Here is a 20,601-nt window from a genome sequence, read left to right as displayed (position 1 = left end):
CCACAAAAAACCCTAAATATGACCCCTGAGACACTAATATACCAAACTTCTTTTGTGTCACCAAAAACCCCAAATTTGTACTAATATGACAAAATTACCCTCCGTCAACCACAAAGACCCCTAAACTTTGCACATTGTGATAACAATATCCCAAACTTTGTTTTGATACCACCAATATCCAAAACTTGTACCAGTATTACAAAAATACGCTCTATCTACCACCAAAAGCCTTAAACTTTGCCCATTGTGTCACCAATACCCAAAAAAAAAAATTGTCACAATTACCCTTAAACATGCACTAGTGACGAAGGGTGTTCTTGTTGGAATCGACTGGATATCATTTTAGTCCAAATAATAGTTTTTTTTTTGTGGTAGACAAAGATATTCTTGACACACTGGTACAAATTTGGGGTTTTTTATGACAAAAAAAAAATATTGGATATTGATATCATAGTGTGCATAGTTTAGTAGTTTTGGTGATACAAAAAAGATTTAGGGTAATAGTGTAACACAAAAAAAATTTCGCAGAAATTTGTCAGTGGACGCTCTTAGAGCACTTATTAAGGTACCGAACGCAATTTCATTTTTCTATTTCTGGGACAAGTTCTTGTTCCAGAAGCGATTCTGAACCAGAAATCAGAACAAAAAAAGAGTTGGTTTTCTATTTCTAGACAAAAAAATGAGAATCATTTCTGAGAGAACTCTTTCTTTAAAACACATGTTCATTTGGAAGTCACAATCTTTGAGGTGGGAAAAAAAAAGCAAAAAATCAAAAATTTCAAAACTTCACATAATGGTTTAAAATCTGTGGCTACCCACTTTGAGCGAAATTTAAATTTTTTTAGGTGCCGAAAAAAATAAAAAAAGGTCAAAAAATCAAAAATTTCAAAATTTCACAAAATGGCTTAGAATACCTGTGGCCACCCACTTTGAGAGAAATTTAATTTTTTTTAGATGCCAAAAAAATAAAAATAATCAAAAAAGAAAAAATTTCAAAACTTCACAGAATGGCTTAAAATACATCTGGCCACCCACTTTGAGCGAAATTTTATTTTTTTAGGTGCCTCAAAAAATAAAAAATAAAAAGCAAAAAATTAAAAATTTTAAAACTTCACATAATGGCTTAGAATACCTGTAGCCATCCACTTTGAGCAAAATTTAAATTTTTTTAGGTGCCGAAAGAAATAAAAAATTTCAAAAATTCACAGAATTGCTTAGAATACCTATGGCCACCTACTTTGAGCGAAATTTAATTTTTTTAGGTGCCGAAAAAAATAAAAATAAGCAAAAAAGCAAAAATTTCAAAACTTCACAGAATGGCTTAGAATACTGTGCCACCAACTTTGAATGAAATTTTATTTTTTTAGGTGCGAAAAAAAAAAAAAAAATCAAAAATTTCAAAACTTCACAGAATGGCTTTGAATACATGTGGCCATCCACTTTGAGTGAAATTTAATTTTTTTTAGATGCCGAAAAAAATTTAAAAATCAAAAATACCATTTGGGCACCTAAAAAAATTAAATTGCACTCAAAGTGGGTGGCTAGAGGCATTCTAAGTCATTTTGTGAAGTTTTAAAATTTTTTATTTTTTTATGTTTTTAAATTTTTTTCGGCACCTAAAAAAATTTAAATTTCACTCAAAGTGGGTGGCCACAGATATTCTAAGTCATTCCATGAAGTTTTGAAATTTTTGATTTTTGCTTTTTTTCACCTCAAAAAATTAAAATTTCACTCAAAGTGGGTGACCACGTATTTTAAGCTATTCATGAAGTTTTGAAATTTTTGAGTTTTTGAATTTTTTAGGCACCTTAAAAAATTTAAATTTCACTTAAAATGGGTGGCCACATGTATTCTAAACTATTCTGTGAATTTTTAAAATTTTTGGAATTTTTTATTTTTTGATTTTTTTTTGAAAAAATTCAACAAATTTCCTATTTTCTAGAAAAATATGAATTTTTTTATTTTTTGGAAATTGTGATGAATTTTTCTAGAATTTTTCAATTCTTTTGGATTTTTTGAATTTTTTTGAGATTTTTAGGAATTTTTTGGATTTTCTAATTATTTTTATTCCATTTTTTAAAAAAAATGGATTTTTTTTCCTGGAAATAGAATTTTGTGTTGTTTATCAAACGAGTTTTTGTTTCAGGAAATAGAAATTTTTTGCTGTTATCAAACGGGTTTCTGTTCCAGAAATAGAAATTTTTTGTTGTTATTAAATTGGTTTCTTTTCTCATAAACTCATCCTAGAACCAGAAATAGAAAAATCTATTTCTGTTTCAGGAACTCATTCCGGAACAGAATGGTTATCATTCGCTACCTAAGTGACAAACTAAGGAAACATTATTGTTGCTGTACTAATGCTTATAATGAATAATGTAATCAATGTTTCAAAAATTCAAAATTTTCTTATGAAGTATGTTTAAGGAGTGACCGAAGACACTTTTCAACAAGTCTCGATCACAGCAGTCCGTTCAGTGGGATCCAGGCGGGACCATGTGTGGAACACAGAAGGAAGTTGATGGCTGTGATGGACCCGGTTCCCATCAGGTCAGCCACCACGTTAGGATTGGATGAGCAAGACAGCGATCCTATGGTGATCCTCGGTTCACCAGCATCTGCGGGCCGAGGCGTCTTGGTCCAATGCCAAGATCGATCCGCGCAGAGGAAAGAAAATGGGAGCGCAAGATGCGACCGCCGATCGCGTCCGTCGTATTTGCCAAGCGCTTATTAGAATCGCTCCGGCACTTGGAGCGGTTGGGTGAATGATACTGGAAAACCAGCAACAGTTGCTGCAGTGATGACTGATGATGAGGCATGTGAAAGGATTTCGGGGGGCGAAGAGCACACGTTCAGTGACGAGGTTCAGAGGGAGATGTGCATGGCGCTTGCCGATAATCCCAAATTGCCATATATGTGAATGTGAATGCGGATGCAAAGTATTTCGAACTCTCTCTTTCATTCATTTTACTGCAGATTCTCCTTTGCTAACAGCAACATAATTGTGTTACGTCAAGTTCATGAAGACCATTCTAAGTAGATCGTCTATCTATGCACCTGAAAATCTTCGGCCCGCTCTCAGTTTATCGATGAAAATGAAAACACATTGCCAAACTCATGGCGTGTGACTAAGCCTTCGAATAGTTGACATCATCATGCGTTTGATCTTTGAACTTGTTACACCCTAACTCTCTTCATTTGAGAACCAAACCAATATATACTACAAGCAACGTCATATGGGTACATGAATCTACAAAACCAATCAAAAGACTAGGACACATCCTCCTCTCACTTCAGACCGTAAACAAAAACAAACATACGAGAGACCGTGAGATCAGCTTCACCTTTTTTTGCTTTTAACAGTTAATATCAAACACCATATTTATCACGAGGTCGATCGATATTTGGAGGAACAGCATATGCACAAGAATAGGCAAACAAGCGTCAATGGAAGAGCTCTGTCATCAGCAAGAAAGTCACAATCCCGATGACTACAACTGGCAGAGAATTAGTACTGAATCGGTAACCCGCACTTCGAAGTGGTATACTGGAAGGAAGCGAACACTCCTCCCCGTTGAAGAACACCTTTGAGGGGAACCCGTCGCCCCGCAGTATGTTAATGCCCGGAGTAGTTTTCTTCGTGAAAGATATGACCGACTGCTGCTTTCCAGGCACTCTCGGATCGACTAACGGGTTGGTTCCGTTGGTTTCACCTACCAGGAAATTCATTCCAGGTGTGCCTTGGAAGAAGATGGTGTCGTTAGTTTGCGGAAGCTTGGTTCCGTTGAAAGAATACACCTTTTCGTAGCCGGGGAAGGCTTTCTTCATCTGTATTGCCGCGAACCAGTCTTCGAAAGGGAAGTCGTCCCAATTGAAGAGCGTAATACGAGCTGTCCAGCCTTGCTTGTAGTCAGAGTTAATGTGCCAATTGAGGCTGACCCCGCAATTGTCCGGACACGGCATTGGGTTATAGACTGGATAGTGTTTGATCTTAGCCCAGGCTTTCGCTTTCGCTGTTCTGTTCTCAAACGGCACGAGAATAGCCTCCGGAGGAAGAAGCATTGCATGTGCTTTCGGGTTGCACCTATCGGTGTTGTCACAGCCACAAGCACAAGTATTGCAAGGGATGATTGACTCATTGTAATATGCCGAAAATGAAACGCAGCATCTGGACTCTTTAGCCTTCGGCCTCGTGATGTTACAACTCACTTGCCAGCTCGCAATTGCCGAAGATGTAGCTTGAAGCCCACTCGGGTCAGGAAATTCTGTTGGGTCCACTCTAATAGGTGCGCCGCACTTGTACTCCGGATTTATCACACCATCAATCTTCCACCTCTGCGGCGGAGTTAGAGCGGTACGGTTCATGTCCGGAGGGATCTTATAGACCTGCAATTGGAAGATGGACCTCGATTTGCTCTCGTCCATCAAAGCTGGGAGAAGAGTGCCGTTCCTACAACAGTATGGTAGTTTCCCAACTTTCGTGTCATTGGCTCTATCAGCAGGCAGGTCGGCGATGACGGGCTTCTTTTCGCAGTTCATGACCTGAGAGAAATCGAAGTCCTTGTAATATTGCCCCGCAACACCATAGATACACTCTGACGGGTCCTTTTTGTGGGTGTAGGCTCCTCTCATGGAGTAGATGAACTCTCCTCTCATCCATTCCCATGTCAAGTTCCAATGGTCAAGACGGCCTAATGGATGGTTGTTGTCCATCGTCACCTGGGCAAGATAGTTGCCCTCATAGGCTTGCAGTACGTCGTATGTGAAGGTGAGATCACCGTACTGGCGAGGCAAGAACTTGGTCTTCGTCTGCTTGGACTTGTGTTTCTTGTCCTTGACACAGCACATAAGCATTGTGTTTGTACCTGAGGGGAAAGAAATCAGAAAATTAAGGTCAAAACCCTGTGAACAAACCGATAACACATGATTCCCTTAATCTAAAGTACTCACCACGGCGACGAGCAGCAGGACACTTGTACCCATCATTCTCGAGCCGGATCTTCTTCGGCATTGGGACACCTGGTGGTTTTACGCCAAATTGGGTCCCTGTCAATTCAATCCTGGCCTGAATCTGATTGATATCCCCTGCTGTTTCAATAGAAGTCTTCAGATCGGCCTGCGGGTAACCAGCCAATGTAGTCCCGTTGTTCCCGACTTTCGCAGGCAAATCTTCTCCATCGATTGATACGGCTCCGCTCGCGCCCACCAGGATCTCGTTGTGCTGGAACCCTACGAACACCTTCCATGCCTTGAGCTCCTCCAAGCCCGCGTTCAACACCGTCATCTGCGACTTGAAGGCCCATGACTGCGCCGACGCGTTCTTCACGTGCGGGTACTCCTTGATCCTCTCGATGAAGTTGTACATGATGAATATACCGTCGCAGTCCTCCTGTTCCGGGGGAGGCGCGGCCGGCGTGGACTCGTCCTCGTAATCTTGGCCGTGACAAACATGGTTGATGCAAGAACAGAGCAAGATCAAGACCCAGACAAGTAGGAATACTTGCCTAGGCATCTTCATGCCTGCCCTTGCTTTCGATTATGTGCCCGACGGCTATAAACCTCGACACTGAAGGGTGGTTTGGTTAAAAGGAAGGGGGGATATGCTACCCGGCTAGAGCCGCGCATGAACGCGGCGAGGGAGAGAGAGAAAGAGAGGGCGTGGGGAGGAAAGGCCCTGTTTTTTGAGAAGGGCGTTGAAACGGGGTTGTAGAAAAGAGAGGAGAGAATGTGAGGACAGAGTCAGCAGAGTATTCTCTTCCTCTAGTTTTAGCGAGGGAATCGGGAAGAAAGAGAGAGAGAGAGAGAGAGAGAGAGAGAGAGAGAGAGAGAGAGAATATGAAGAGTGTTGTTTTCAAAAGTTCGTTGGTCGTTAACTAGGTGTCCTTAGGAAGGCGGGCAACAAGAACGCTGTTGTCTGCTTCTCCCTATGTCTTTTCTGGTCTTTCGGGCGTCGCCTAACATGTCAAATCAGGAAAATTCGAAAATTATCACAACCGCCTTGGTGGAAGAAATACTTCTCTTCCGTAGACACGCTTGTACCCAAGAATGAATACGTAGAGCTAAATAACAGCTGCACCATGTGAGAGCTTGATACTCTGTTTCTTACGTATCAATAGCGATGATCTGAACTTGTATTAATAGATAGAAAATTACAAGATTATCCTAAATCGTTGATTGTGTTTTGGAAATATAAACATTCCAATCTGAAATGTATGACTTTTGTGAAATGTGCTTTCTATAATTCCCAAAGTACTGTTGATCTACGTATTCTATGGTCTCCGAGGTGCTTTGATTTTTTCTGTGTTCTTTTATGTTTGGTTACCTGGGTAGGGATTTTTCTGAGGTGTACCTAGTACCATTTCCAGCTTGGTACACTCACCTGAAGTGTGATATACATGATTCTTTTATATTTGGAGTTGGTAAATCAATGTTTCTCCTAGACGTGCCCAACGATTAGATTGCACAAGAATGACCTAAAACTACGTAGACATGAACATTCATATCCCGTACATACGTGTTATTCTGAGTTTTTCATGTTTCTGGTGTTTGTAGCATGGCGTAGTCCTCTAATTCACAAGTATCCAAGCAGTTCCAAGTGCCTGAGCATCTCTCATTGAGAAAAGATCTGGGACAAGCTTAAGTCGATACTCGAATAAACTATAACATTGCAGACTAACATTGTAATGTCTAGAATACGATCTAGAAGAAAGGGCTCAGGAAAAGACGAATTGAGAAACTTTGGGCACGCACAAGAGGAAAACTATTGTGGGAGAGCAATGATCTTTGAATCTACTTCGGTCTTCAAAGAGGTGGAAATGTATCCATTTAGATGGATGAGAACAAAAGTATAACAAACTAGGCATCCCATGCCTGATTGTGAAAGATTCTCAATCCATGGATTCAAACCAAAATCTACCTATCTGAGAATTTATGAGACCTGACTAACAAAGAAGACACAACTGGACATGAAAAATACAAATTACACATTTGATCAGCTAATCTCATTCACTTTTCTGCCAAAAAGAAAAAGGTTAATCTTGTTCGCCCCTGTACTGGAAAGAGTGTTAGTTGACAGTGATCTCTTCCATGCTACTGATTTCCTCCACAAACTGGGCTTTAGGCTCCAGATCAATGAACTGGTTGGACTTGCTTGCTAAATGTGAGATGCTAACCCTGCCCTCACGCTTAATGTAATCTGCAACAGCTTTCATTTCTTCTAATGATATGTATATATATTTCCCTCTATCGTCCATGACACCAGAAAGGCGGCCTAAGTATAAACAACAAAACTCGATCAATTGCCAGATCTAGCCAAAAAGGCAAAAACAAAAAAAAAAAATTAATGGCAGCATAATTAAATGCACCAGTCATTAGTATTAAATGATTGAAGAGACCAAAAAACCTTGCACGTGATATGAGTTCCACGTTTCAGAAACATAACTATCAAGACATGTTTCAATAGTGCATCTTTGCTATAGACAAGATCAATGAGGAGGGTAAGGGAAGTCACTACGCACCCATGCTTTCCAGGGATGCTATCCTATTAATACATTCCTGCAGCAAACCAAAAAGAAGATAATTGAGAATGATCAAAACAGTTGAACCCCTAAAAGAGACTGTAAAAAGATATTTTCATTGTACGGAAGGTTTGAACACCAACTCTAGCAACTAAACCACAAAGATATATTTTCTTGATGACCAGAAGAAGCATTCTATTCTAATTTCTTGCAACATTCACAGTGATAACAGGGAAAGCATGGGCAGTCAAACCTGAGTCCTTAGCTTAAACTCTGCAGCAAGATCTTCTAGGGGAATACATTTGTGCTTCTGAAAGATAATTCGATCACAAAAATAAACACAGAAGCAAGAAATAATGTTATGTAGCGGTGGCCAAGAGATGTAGATACCAACTGGAAAAAAAAGTTAAAAGTACCTTTATGTATTCGACAAAATCAGAAAGCAACCCCTGACTTCCATCTTGGACATCATTCTCTGTAGTACCTTCAGCATCAACTGAGAACTCCCCTTTCCACTTTTCAAAATCTAATGCAGCAGCTTCCTCCTCCCTGGCCTTCCTAGCGTTGGCCTCTTCCTCCTGTATACATCATAAATTTCTAACAGGTTATCTACTCCACATATATCTAGCGAGTCATGCCAAGAAATAAGACAAAATGGCAAGGTGACCAACTCACCAGCATTCGTTCCTTTGCCTCACGCTCCTCATCCTTTCTCCTCCGCATTTCTGCGTAGCGATCTTGTTTTGTTTTCCTTGAATCGCGTGCAACCTCATCAGCCTTCAGAAAAAGCTCAGCATGGTCAGAAAGCAGTCATGCTCATAAATCATAGGGAAGAAAGAGTATGATATCAAAAGAATACACCCAATTGAATTATAGGTTTGACACATTACCCTGCTAATATATTGTACAAAAATTCTGTTTTCAAGTAATTAGACAAATCTTTCTCAACTCTAAAATTATCCTAATCCCCAAAAAAAGAATTGCAGTGGAATATATCCTTGAAGTACAGAAACTAAACGACCCACTCCAGCTCCTCGAAGGGTGGGAAAGATGACTATTTAGAACTTACTGTGTAAAACATCACCTCAAGGAGGTACCAGAGACTTTTCTTTCTTTATAAGACAGAAAGAAATCAAACATGCTCATATCATCAAGAGCTCCAGAAGATACTTCCAAAAAGTGGAGCATGAAAAAAAAAAAAAAGACCATTTAGATGGAAGATCTGCTTCAACCTGTCTTTGGGCTTCCCGCTCTTGCCGCCTCTTTTCTTTCTTCTTTGATGCTTTAGCCTCATGATAGTCATCAGCCATAGCATCTTCATCACTTCCATCAGCATCGTCTGCATATGATAAACGCCCAGTTAAGTTTTAGCAAAAGAAGTCCAAAAGAAAAACCAAAGATGTATAGACTAAGGTTCTGATTGTTATAGTTTATTAAAAGTAAAACTAGCCTGGCTTTCCAAAAATTCTGACTTCAAATAAGTAGCTTTCACAAAATACATCCGATCCATCCCAAGATCATTATCATTGAAGAAACATAATTGCTCCATCTTACCACTTAAGCTTCTACCAGAAATTGCCATCCATAAATAATTAGAAAATTTTGCTAAAGATGAGCATCAAGAAATGAAGAAAGGAGGCAGATGGAAGAAGCATAAACAAACCTTCTACAGTTGCTTCTGGCACCGCAGATGAAGTGCTAGCCCCAGAAGGTGGTCTCCGACGCATCCGACGGGTCCCAGATGCACGCACCACAGTTTCTCTCTGTCGGACCTGATTCACAAGAGGAGCACCCGAATTCCCATAGTCAAAATGACTGGACAGAAAATATACTTGGATGGACATAGCCCTAGCGACAAACGATTTTATCCATCTCAAACGCACTCCCGCATGCAGAGAAGAATTGGAAACAAACCTGATCTTGTTCTTCATGCGTATCCGTTGATGGAGAATCCTGCCGCCGCTTCCAAATATACAGCGGAACGAGCGCCATAACAAGAAGCATCGAGAGTATGGCCACAAAGAGTTCCTCCATCTTCAAGCCCTAGAAGCATACAAATCGAACGCACAACGAGACCGAGACTCAGGAGACATAATCGGACGAAAGCAAACAAGACCGGCACTTTGCACTTATCATCTGATCACAAAGTCCCCCAAAAAGTCCATTCATTTATCAGATAACAAAACACAATCTGCTCTAACACTGCATTTTCGAGGGCACCATCGCGAATTCACAGCAGAAAAACACATCAACCAGAACTAAGGACAAACCAATTTCCAACCGTTAAATCCGATTCGAACAAAATCCCCCACTTCCTCAAACGAATTAACAGCAGTAACCAACCAGCGATCAATCAAACATGTCATTAGCACCATCCCACCGCGCGCGCGCGCTCAACGATGCAAAAACAACAAGTTTCGAGCTCAAAATTGAATTCGCAAATGCATGCATAGTTACCTGAACGAGCAGCTACCTCCTCCGACGATGGATCTGCAAGCCGCTCGCGGCGAGCAGGCGAGTACTTCAAGGGTTCTACAGGATTCCGATTCGATCTTCAAAACGAAGATATCGATTGATCGTGCTTCGTGAAATCGGAGAGGAACGCCCCAGGTTCAGCTGATCGGCGAGGGTGATCGTGGCGCTAAAATTCTGGATTGGTTTGATTGATTAGACAAATTCGTACGTCGAGATGATCGTCGTCGTTCCTTTTTCCCACCGCGAGCGATGCGTTGCAGTAAAACGACGAAGCGCCTTTTCTAACCTTACTGGAGCAAAACGCTTGTCGTTCGGATTCGGCTTTACAGAATACTGGATTCCGGATGTATTAAATTTCACAAAATTTATAAAAAAGGGAAAAATTCGAGGTGGTTTTCCATTTTGTGGTTTATATGTAATTTAAAGGGTTATGTGAGATGTTCAACAGTGAAGGAAAAGTTTGGTATTCAAATTCGAAAAATTAGAGAAGGGCCAGAAAGTGAAAAAGAATATCACACCGGATGGCAAATACTCACCAAAGAGCTTTTTTGAATCAACCTTATATTTATTGAACACTCCTTCCCTACTCGCGCTAACATGTTTGTAGGGCTAGCAATTCGTATTAACGTGTCACAAACATGCTTATAATTAATATCAATTCGTATTGATCTAAAGTATCTTGATTTCGATTCAACATGTCAAGTCATGATTTAGATCAATTTGTGTCCACGTATAAGTTAGTGTTGTCCTATCATGCCATTTTCGGGTTTTTTCTATGATGTCGTAGCAAACGCGTTGTGTCTAGCATTGTTAATTCTAATTGTTTGTATCTTTTATCGATAATCGTAGTAATAATTGCATTCAAAAAATCATTTTAAGACATTAAAGTTCTTTGTTGTTGTAAATAATACGTTATACATTCTATGGTGGTTAGAAAAGAAGTAATAAATTTGACTTAGAGGGACGCGTTTGACTTGTGTGAGGTGACTAAAAACTATAATCTTTAGGGATAATGACACACAGTCCCTAACATTGGCCTAACGTGCAATATAATCCTTTAACTTTTAATTTATTCGATGTAAGTCCATAAACTTTAACCTAATATTCAACGTATTCAATAAACTTTTAATTTGTTCAATGTGGTATTTGGACTTTCAGTACATGTTCAATGTAGTCCCAAAACTATACTAGAGACTTCATTAAACAATGTGATATAGTTCAAAAACTACATTAAATATGTACCAAAAGTCATATAATTACATCCTGCAACTCGAGGTTATGTCGTGACCTTCATGATGGTCAGATCTATGCAATGTCAACATTCTAGATCTAAATGCATGACCCCCATCGCCACAGAGCCCCCAGATCCAAAGGCGACGATGGGCTTCTATAGCTGCCAAGTTTTGACGTTGTGACCGAGATCTCGGCGACCGTGGAGGAGCCGCTGAGCTCGAACGGTTTTAAGGCCGACGATGGTGGACTAGATCTGGTGCAGTGTCGAGGCCACCACTCGACTAGATTTGGAGGCTTGGCCTCTAGTGCTGGTGTTCAAGGGTGACAGACATCTAGTCCGAGAGGTCCATGGCCAGTGGAACAAGAAATTTTTATTTTTATTTTTTAATTTCATTTCAGGTCAATAAAAACGTAAAAAATTGAAGCCACAAAATATTTCCTCCGGCTCCTTCTCTTCCAGACACAGCAAGAGCTAAAATAGCTCCTGCTGGTCTGCTACTGTTGGAGATAAATAGCACAAAAACGTATTTTTGACAACAAATAGCACAAAACTCAACAGTGACTTCAGACATTAATTAGATCTAAAATATCTAAAATTCAATCACGTCCGGAAAAGAAAAAAAAAGAGAGAAAAATCCAAGATGTGGGGATAGATATTTTTAGTGAATTCTCCAAGATTATCCGGAAAGCATCTCAGAGACGGCATGAACAATATCGAAGCTCATCGACACAAGCAAATCGACTCTGAAACTCAACTCTACTCATCCAAATTCAAGGAGGCAAAAGGGTTCTTGATGGAAGCAAAAGTAGCAGAAAACGCAAAGCGAGAGAGACAGAAAGAGAGAGACCTGAAACATCCAACCTTATTAAACAAACAACCCCAAACTAGTCCACCATCGATCACAAGCCATAAGCCCAACCCCCCTCATTCATCTCACCAAAAGCACCTCTCTTTTTTTTGTCAGACTCTACTTAAGACGGAGATCTCGATAAAGCCAATTTCAGGCGTCCACGATCTCCGCGGAGTCGGCGGCGGCGAGGATGAGCTCCGGGTGGATGCTCCCGGCGTAGGATCCGTCCAGCGCGTTCGGCAATCCCAGGGACTTCAATGCGAGGTGAGCCGCCTTTTGGCCCGATATCATCATCGCTCCGAAGGTTGGCCCCTGACCCAAGTTAAACCATTCGTCCCGCATCAGTGCCCACAATCGAGAAAAGAGAGCTATTTCGCAACAAATGTTGGTATAATCCAATGTTCAAAGCGCAAACCACTAGCAGATATAGCAAAGCATTGACATGGAGAGAATGCGGTGTTAGCAACGGAGGGGGGAATTGAGAGCGCTCACCATTCTGGGAGCACCATCGATCTCGGCCACCTCCATCCCGGTCACGATCATCCCGGGCACGACCTCCCTGGTGAGCCCCACGATGGCGTCCTCGGCGGTGTTCATGTCGAGGGCCTTCATCCCCGGCACGGTGTCGATCATCCCGATGCTCTTCAGCCTCTTCACCCCGGTGGCCCCGAACGGCCCGTCGTGGCCGCACGAGCTCACCACCACCTTGGCCTCCATGACGTTGGGGTCCATGCACGACTGGGTGTCGTGGTTCATGGACACGAGGGCCCAGTTGGTGACCACGCCGCCGACCCGGTTGTTCTTGACGATCAGGTCCTCGGCGGCCACGGCGTTGAAGAGCTTCACGTTGGGCCTGGCCAGGAGCTTGCTCATGATGGTCGACGTGAAGAGCGCGGCGTGCTTGATCACCACGTAGTTGTCCTGCTCGTCGTACTCGATCTCAAGCTCGTCCAGGAAGCGGTGCGCCGGTTTCCGCACCACCTGCAAACGTCGCACCAGTTCAAAAATCATCTCTGCAGCGAAATGATTCGGCAAATCCAACGGTCATACTCGCCCGGTTCAGTCGGACTCGGTCCACCGTTGACTGAGCGAAACATTTTCAGATGTATCCAGATCAAAGCGAAAACAAAACAAAAAACGACCAAGAACTCGGAAAATATATCATTTGGCTTCTCGACATCACTCTCTCCTTCTGGAATCAAACATGCACGTACGTCTCCCAAATCCAAACCTCCTTACCATGGCGGAGAAGAGCTGGCCGCCGAGCCAAGCACCGCCGCCGGGGCTGACGGACTGCTCGATGATGGCGACCTGGACGTCGGGGTTCTTGCTGAGCTCGTAGGCGCAGGAGAGCCCCGCCGAGCCGGCGCCGACGACGACGACGTCGGTGTCGGCGTAGGTGATCATGTCCATCATGTAGCGGCGGGTCATCTCGCGGGAGACGATGGACTCCTTGATGGGGTCGAACCGGAAGGCTTTCAGGTCGTAGGGCGGCGGCGGGGGCGGGGAGGAGGCGGCGGCGGACATGGAGACGCCGGAGTGGGGGGCGGACGACGACCTGGGGGCCGGGAGGCGGAGGGACTGGGCGGCGGCGGGGGCGAGAGGGGCGCCATGGAAGGAGGGGGAGGAGAGCTTGGGCTTGGAGGAGAGGGAGGAGGCGATGGTGGCGGCCATTGGGGAGAGCTCGCGAGCGGCGGCGGCTGCGGTGGTGGGAGGCGGGGCGGCCGGGGGTATGTCGAGGGTTTTCTTTTCGCAGGTGGGGGAGAGGATGAGAGCGAAGGGGGCGGCGAGGGTGGGGGAGTATATAAGGAAGGGGGGCGGCGAGGAAAATATCGGAGACGGAGGGACCGGGGGGGACACGTGGAGGGAGGAGGAGGATAGGAATTGAAGGGTCCAGAATGGGGGCAAGGTGGTGTCCATCTCTGCACCAAGTGGCGCCGCTGGGGTCATGAGCAGTGCATGCGAGGAAGACGATTCGCTCCCTTTTTCGTCCGTTTTTTTCCTTTTTCGCTTTTTTTTTTAAGAAAAAATTCCAAATAATGACCAAACTATCTTTATTTTTCCAAATAAGGATACGAAGGCGGCATTTTTCTTTGAGAGGGAAATAGCCAATTCAATCTTTTATTTAAAATAAAATTCACTACGAATCTTTATTTTAGAAAATGGCGGCACTTTATTTAAAATTTTCCCTTACTTTTTTTTTTTTCAAAACCGTTACATGTTATTTATATTTTAAATTTTTTTTTTTGGATTTTTGTCCCGAAATGTCTGGCTCGTTTGCTGATTCTAACGTAGGATTGGGGCACGGGTGGGGCCCACGCGCGATTGCCTTTCGGGGTGGCCTTTTGAGCAAAAGGGCGGGGATCCCGTTTGGCGTTTTCTGGATCTTGCTGGGGCCCACTGAAACGGACAGTGGTAAATTGGTAATTGGGAAGACGATGATAATATCTTCTTCCTTCCCTCTCCTTTCCTTTCCTTTCCTCTGCATTCGCATGCAGATATTTGTTGCGTGTTTTGTCCGGACGCGCTCGCGGCCACTTTTCGACAGATCTTTGGCGAGAGGATATGGTTCTTTGTTTTTTTCCCTTATCATCGTCCGGATGGAAACTGAGCAAAGCGCAGAGAAAATTGGAGAATCAAGCACTAGAGGAAGTAAATCGAATGCTTCTATTTACAGAGTTAGTACCTAAATACCACGTATACCGCTCCTAAGAGACAGTGAATACACCCGGTGCGTACAAAGTAATTGCTAGACCTACAGTTGTATTCGGGGTGTGAAGCCAAAGCCAACCAACCATCCAGTGATCAATTGTTTCGTTTTATTTCCCTTTATATGCATCTGTCGTGCAAATTTACTTTATAAGCCCGAGACGTGACGAATGGGTGGGTTGGGTTTGGGAGGGTCTTTAATTGGTTCGATCCAAATAGACTCATTTAACTTATATTGACACTTTTATTTTGTAAACAATTTAGAGGACCTATACTCAACTCAACTCAGATCCAGCCTAAATCTGACAAAAAAAAATTAATAGGAACATCGATTGCTCATGTCATTGCCCATTGTGCCGTTGCCTCCCGTCGTCATCGCTGTCCGCTCCGCCAATTGCTGACGTCACTGGTCCTCCTAACTTGTTTCTTCGATTTGCGTCTTCTATTTGTGTTATCGGTCTTCTTGTGCAGTGATTTTCCTCGATTGGAAGCTTCTCTGTCCGGTCTCCCAAAGGCGGTGTCTCGTCGCTCCTCTTTTGATTCTGTTTCAATGTGGTTTTTTTTTTTCCTAGCAATTGGAGGTGTTTCTAAATATGCGCGCATTGATCTCAATTTTACAATGTAGGGTCATTGCCTTGCTGGTCTCAGTCTGGATTTTGCAAGAGTATAAATCTGAATTTGATCGCACACACATCGGTTTGGAGGTTTGGAAATTTGTATTATATTTATAGTATATACATAAGCAGGAAAATTATAATGGAAAAGATTATACAAAATGTAAGAATCTACAATATTAGCACAGATTGTGTAAGATTCTCTCTATCAATGAAATTGACTCTATAACGGAATTGACACAGACTGTGGAAGATTGCTCTATCGTTGGAGATTTGCTCTATCACACCCCTTCAAACGAAATGGTCACGGAGTCACTGTGAGGTTGCACATTTCGGCCATGTGCACCTATGTAGGAATGAAGCGAATTCCAATTGCTTCTTGCTGATTAAATCACAAACAAAATGATTAGTCAATTTTCACGTACTTGGTTCATGCATGAAAGATGAGATTTGTGGCCAGATAGATTGTCCCTATATTATCACAAAAAACAAGTGGTGACCGATAAAAAGTATATCGAAAATCTCGGAGGAGGTGTAAAAGAGTAATTCATATGCTGCGTTAGCCACTCCATTGTATACCGTGATTTGCTCTATCATGGGAGATTTGTTGTGTCAGACTTGACTCGATACTTGGAGGTTGATTGGACGTCTTCTAGCTCGATTTGCTAGGATTTGTTCGCCTCATCTGGATTCGTGTGAAAAGGCCGATTGGCTCTTTTCTTTCGCGCGATTTGGATGAATACAAGGTTGCTGAGGTTTCTTGGATCTCGATTGTACAGTGTAGAATCATTTTCGTTGAAAGATTTTGTAGGTTAGCAACAAAAAAGACCATCTCCTTCAGCTTTCTTGGTCTTGAACGAAACTTGAATAAAGGAAACGATGAAAGACGCCGCAATCGGCAAAGCAATGACCCAATTTCCCGAGATCCTTGAGAAAGATGCCCACTCAACAAAGCAACGGCGGGCGGCGGAGGCGGAGGGGCAATTGGCCATTGTGGGCGGCATCGTTGACGGCAAAGGGCAGTGTCGGTAGCGGTTCCCTCTCTTGTTCGACAGCACAAATCCCCGTTTCTTTTCTTTTCTTGATATTTCTTCAACAAATAATTTTTATAATCTTACAATGGTTGTAAATGGATTTGTCTTTAGACTCACTAAGATCCATATCTAGTTAAGCTTTGATGTTGTGAACCCACTTAACCCGTTTGAAATTTTAAATAACCCATATTTGACCCATCTCATTGAATTTGAGTTAAAAATACCCATTTTGGCCAGCTCTAGTATGCCCGTATCTAATCCTCTTGACTTTCGTTAGTAGGGAAAATTGTCTAAAAAGTAATAAATCTTTTGCACTTTTGCTAATTCAGTCCTAAACATTTTAAAATTGCCAAATGAGTCCTAAGCCTTTTCACTTCTTGCCAATTGAGTTCATCCGACCTATTTTGATCGGAAATTGCCAACGTTGACCTATTGAATTTTTTATGGTTTTTTTTTCCTTTTTGGAGATAGGGTCAACAAGGGTGGCCAGTCGATTCTCGCCAAATTTGGGCGAGGGTGTTGCGGCCCTTGTCGACTTTGGGCGAGGGCCACGACACCCTCGTCGGGCAAAGCGAGGGTGCACGAACCCTCGCCCAGATCCTACAAGGGCCGCGACGCCCTCGCCATATATGGCCAGGTGAGGGCTTGGCAACCTTCATTGGTCCCAGGCCGTGGCTCTCGTCGGCAAAAGCAAGGGCGCGCAAGCCCTCGCCTAGATGCAGTGAGGGTTGGCTGGCCCTCGCTTATGCCTGGCAAGGGTCGCCAGCCCTTGCTAGCCTTAATTCCAAAACAAAAAAAAAAACAATGAAAAGGAAAAAAATAAAAAAACCATAAAAGTTTAAAAATTATCAAAATATTATTTTAAAATGCCTACGTCAGTATCGACCGTGCCATGTATGGACTCAATTGGCAAAATGTAAAAAAGTTAATGACTCAATTGACAAAATTAAAATATTTATGACTTAATTGATAAAAGTATAATAAATTTATAACTTTTTGAATAATTTTTTCTTTATTTATACGATCAAATCGATGAAATTATACACCACCTCTGATCCCATGATGGCCAGTTGTCACTTCACTAGAATCTCATGTGACAACGCTCATGCGATAACTTCTGCCAAGGGCGGTGGGGAGGGGGACGGAGCATCCTCGAATTTGAGTTGGTTGACAACGTAAATGAAAGTTCTTCAAATATCAATTATTGGTTGGTTTTAAGCCACCAGACATTGCACGAAACCATGAGCGGTTGTACTCAAGTACCGCTTCAATCCAGACACTTGCGGCGACAATGAGTTAGGATCATGACCGATGCGAAGTTTCCCATTGCATTTCGTCGTTATAATTTATGCTGCGATTATTAATTATGATTGATGGGCCACGGTGGCCGAGGCATTTTCCCGAAATCTTCCTTCCGCTCAAAGATATTGAGCTATCCCATCAATTTAGCACAGTCCTACCGCCCCGTTGATCTAAACGACGAGATGATCCACCATTGGTCATGGGTGTGCCGACCTCTTAGCCTCCACCTACGGTGTAAGTATCAGGGACAGTGGATCCCATGACAACTATGGATCGTTCCATGCAAATCATGCCCTTCGCTTCTTCGCAGCAGCATCCCGTAAATGGGATCAAATCATTCTACTTCTACCATTGTCACTATTGGCAAGGAAAATGGGATATTGGGTCAGATCTAAAGACCGATTCAGATAATTGGCCATACGAGCATCTGCCCCGAGTCAAAGGCGCAAACCAACATTCAACAGCGAGGCCGGGTAGAACCGATTCCAATGATGAACAGACGGCGCATACCAAACCATTATAAAGATTCTATGAACACAAGCTTGATTGAACCCAGGACATTCACCTCAAGGCGTCAAACTCATCATGCCACCCTTTTTTCGAGCTCATGGTGGCAGGAGACAAATAAGAAACGAGAAGAGAGAGACGGACTCCGTATCTTAACACCCAAACTCTTATTACGAGTACATAAACAGTAACAAAGTGCCATATGTTCCATAGACAACACACATCACAATTCAGGAAATTGACAAAAACCCAGAAGCAGAACAGAAGTGCCTTCAAAATAACATAGTAAGCACAGTTCAAAGTCTAGATATGACGCCCTAACACAGGCCACGCACTATGCAAAGATACTGCAATCAAAAACCATGAATCTTGATATGCTCCTTCTTCACGATTCCAGCCTGACATAAAAAACATAGAAGGACCAGAGTGTCAACTGCGACCGATTATCATGCTTATGCATAGACCAATGTGGTCAATAGGTCTCCTAAACATTCTACGGACATGCTAATTGAAAAGGGTCAATACCTGGACAAGGAAGGTAGAAACATTCTTACGCTGATCACCTTGAAGTTGAATGACCTATGATTATGGAAACATATAGGAAGTTAGTCGATTTGAACAGATTACAAGCAAAGAGCAAAGCGATTTGTGCTGATGACAAACCTGCCCTAATTCTGGATCCTGGACAACAGTCCCATTGCAGCAGAACTCTTTCTTGAGGTCCTTAAGTATCTTGTTATAGCTAAATTCTTTCTTTAATCCCTGCACAGTCGTCAGACTTTTCCTACCATTCCGTTGCTGTATACGAATATGCACATACTCTTTTGAACCAGCACCGGAGTCCTCAGCATTAGCATCAGCAAAAGGATCTGAAACACCCAACGAAGGAGAGAACACAAAACAAGCTCAGTAACCCTCAAAAGAAGCTACAATATTAAGTAACAAAAATTGAATGAAAGAAAAATTGACATACCAAAGGTAGTGGGAATCTGGACGTCGAGATCAGACATGAAACTTGGCTGTTGATATTGAAACTTTGTAGCAACCAGAGAGCTTCAGACCTGAACAAGAAGTGAGCAAATCACCACTCCAGCCAAAAAACGAAAAAACACCCCGAAAGGGCGACAACAAATACAACAAAATCACAACAGAATATTATTTCATACTTCCAAAGGAAATGCCCACACCACAACACGCGCGCTCATGCACACACACCTGTGACCCCCCCCCCCCCCCCCCCCCAACAAAACCTCTCGCGCTCTTGCCCTTGAAGGAGAACACAAACATGAGATGCAAAAAGATGGTTCCCATCTATTATTAAGGCAACCAACAAGGTGCACTAGATTATTATCGTATAAGGATCTAGACGCCATCTCGACGAGGACACCAACTCGGAATTCATTCCAGAAAACTTTACCAGATAAACAAACTAGAGGCACTACCGTCCTACAGACAATCACCGTCCTCCTCCCAATCTAAGTCAAGCTCACAGCCCAAATCCGCGAGGGGCGGGATGAGAAAAACACGGAATTTCGAAAAGCATCGCATCCCAGATTTCACAGTCGAGCACAAATCTTGCCCAAATCGATCACACAATCAACCCGAACAAAACACAACACAATCCTAAGATCCGACACCTTCCACATCCTGCGAAACCCTGCGAACAACCGCAAATCTTCCAGAACACCGCTTTGTCAGAAACAGAAACCGGGGTTCACAATTACAGGCGTTCCGATCACAGATCAAGGGGATCTCCCAACATACAATTCGCTAGGCCTAAAGAAGGCGCAAAATCAGCCACACGCGGAGCCCTAGCCCTTCAATCTCAAAAAAAGCTACGTCGGCAGCAGAAACCCTCGCTTTCCCACAGAAAACAGATTCTCGATCCCTAACGCACGACGAAGCAAACTACCAGATCACGTCGTGGGAGGACTCACCAGATCCGAAGTTCGAGGGGACAAAGGGCCGCCGGATCTGGATGAGGCCTGAGCAGCTCCGACGAGGACCTCCCTTTCTCTCTCTCTACAGAATCTTCTCGCGGGGCGTCTTCGGAGAGAGAGAGAGAGAGAGAGAAAGCGGAGATGCAGACGAACGAGGAGGGCCAGAGAGAGATATAACAACAAAAGTCGCGTGTGGGCACGGGCTTCGGGTCAGGTTCGCGGGTCGGTGCGGCAAACAGCCTTTTTTCTTCTTCTTTTTTTTCGTTTTTTCGACAGCCCGAGAGTACCGGTTGGATGGTTTACTCGCCGCTCCCCTTCCGTCGATGCGCCGCGACGCCGCTTGGCCGTACACGTGGTCGACGGAGGGGAGCGCGTGGGCTTGCAGACGCCGGCGGGGTCGTTTCTCCCTTTTGTCGTTGGCG

General features: G+C 43.1%; 4 protein-coding genes across 5 annotated transcripts; all 4 read right to left on the bottom strand.

Annotated features, from left to right (window-relative positions):
* Positions 1-3,132: 3,132 nt before the first annotated feature.
* LOC115667283 (COBRA-like protein 10) lies at positions 3,133-5,727 on the bottom strand. Its single transcript, XM_030588887.2, has 2 exons — positions 4,948-5,727; positions 3,133-4,862 (listed from the first exon to the last, which is right to left on the bottom strand). Exons 1-2 carry the CDS (start codon positions 5,513-5,515, stop codon positions 3,442-3,444), a joined length of 1,989 nt encoding a protein of 662 aa, XP_030444747.2. The 5' UTR covers positions 5,516-5,727; the 3' UTR covers positions 3,133-3,441.
* A 1,052-nt stretch (positions 5,728-6,779) lies between these two features.
* On the bottom strand, positions 6,780-10,192 carry LOC115667870 (DDRGK domain-containing protein 1). Of its 2 annotated transcripts, none has more exons than XM_056311165.1 (9): positions 9,988-10,192; positions 9,429-9,557; positions 9,178-9,286; positions 8,747-8,853; positions 8,190-8,291; positions 7,931-8,092; positions 7,768-7,824; positions 7,515-7,551; positions 6,780-7,267 (listed from the first exon to the last, which is right to left on the bottom strand). In XM_056311165.1, exons 2-9 carry the CDS (start codon positions 9,546-9,548, stop codon positions 7,062-7,064), a joined length of 900 nt encoding a protein of 299 aa, XP_056167140.1. In that variant the 5' UTR covers positions 9,549-9,557; positions 9,988-10,192; the 3' UTR covers positions 6,780-7,061. The 2 variants fall into 2 exon arrangements, with proteins under 2 accessions (XP_056167140.1, XP_030445280.1); XM_030589420.2 differs by having other exon boundaries at positions 9,972-10,191.
* A 1,657-nt stretch (positions 10,193-11,849) lies between these two features.
* LOC115664044 (thiamine thiazole synthase, chloroplastic-like) lies at positions 11,850-14,008 on the bottom strand. Its single transcript, XM_030585993.2, has 3 exons — positions 13,313-14,008; positions 12,566-13,054; positions 11,850-12,385 (listed from the first exon to the last, which is right to left on the bottom strand). Exons 1-3 carry the CDS (start codon positions 13,991-13,993, stop codon positions 12,224-12,226), a joined length of 1,332 nt encoding a protein of 443 aa, XP_030441853.1. The 5' UTR covers positions 13,994-14,008; the 3' UTR covers positions 11,850-12,223.
* Positions 14,009-18,387: 4,379 nt separating this feature from the next.
* On the bottom strand, positions 18,388-20,337 carry LOC115663131 (protein translation factor SUI1 homolog 2). The gene is made up of 5 exons (XM_030585179.2): positions 20,177-20,337; positions 19,213-19,300; positions 18,903-19,108; positions 18,765-18,818; positions 18,388-18,637 (listed from the first exon to the last, which is right to left on the bottom strand). The coding sequence occupies exons 2-5, from the start codon at positions 19,247-19,249 to the stop codon at positions 18,593-18,595; spliced, it is 342 nt and encodes a 113-aa protein (XP_030441039.1). The 5' UTR covers positions 19,250-19,300; positions 20,177-20,337; the 3' UTR covers positions 18,388-18,592.
* Between the last annotated feature and the right edge of the window lie 264 nt (positions 20,338-20,601).

This window comes from Syzygium oleosum, unplaced genomic scaffold, assembly GCF_021117445.2.
Source record: "Syzygium oleosum isolate NSW1041296 unplaced genomic scaffold, Sole_v2.1 Sole_v2.05, whole genome shotgun sequence".
In the NCBI taxonomy this organism is placed as follows: domain Eukaryota; kingdom Viridiplantae; phylum Streptophyta; class Magnoliopsida; order Myrtales; family Myrtaceae; genus Syzygium; species Syzygium oleosum.
The sequence above is the reverse complement of the archived record's forward strand: the minus strand, read 5'-3'. Positions and strand labels throughout refer to the sequence as shown.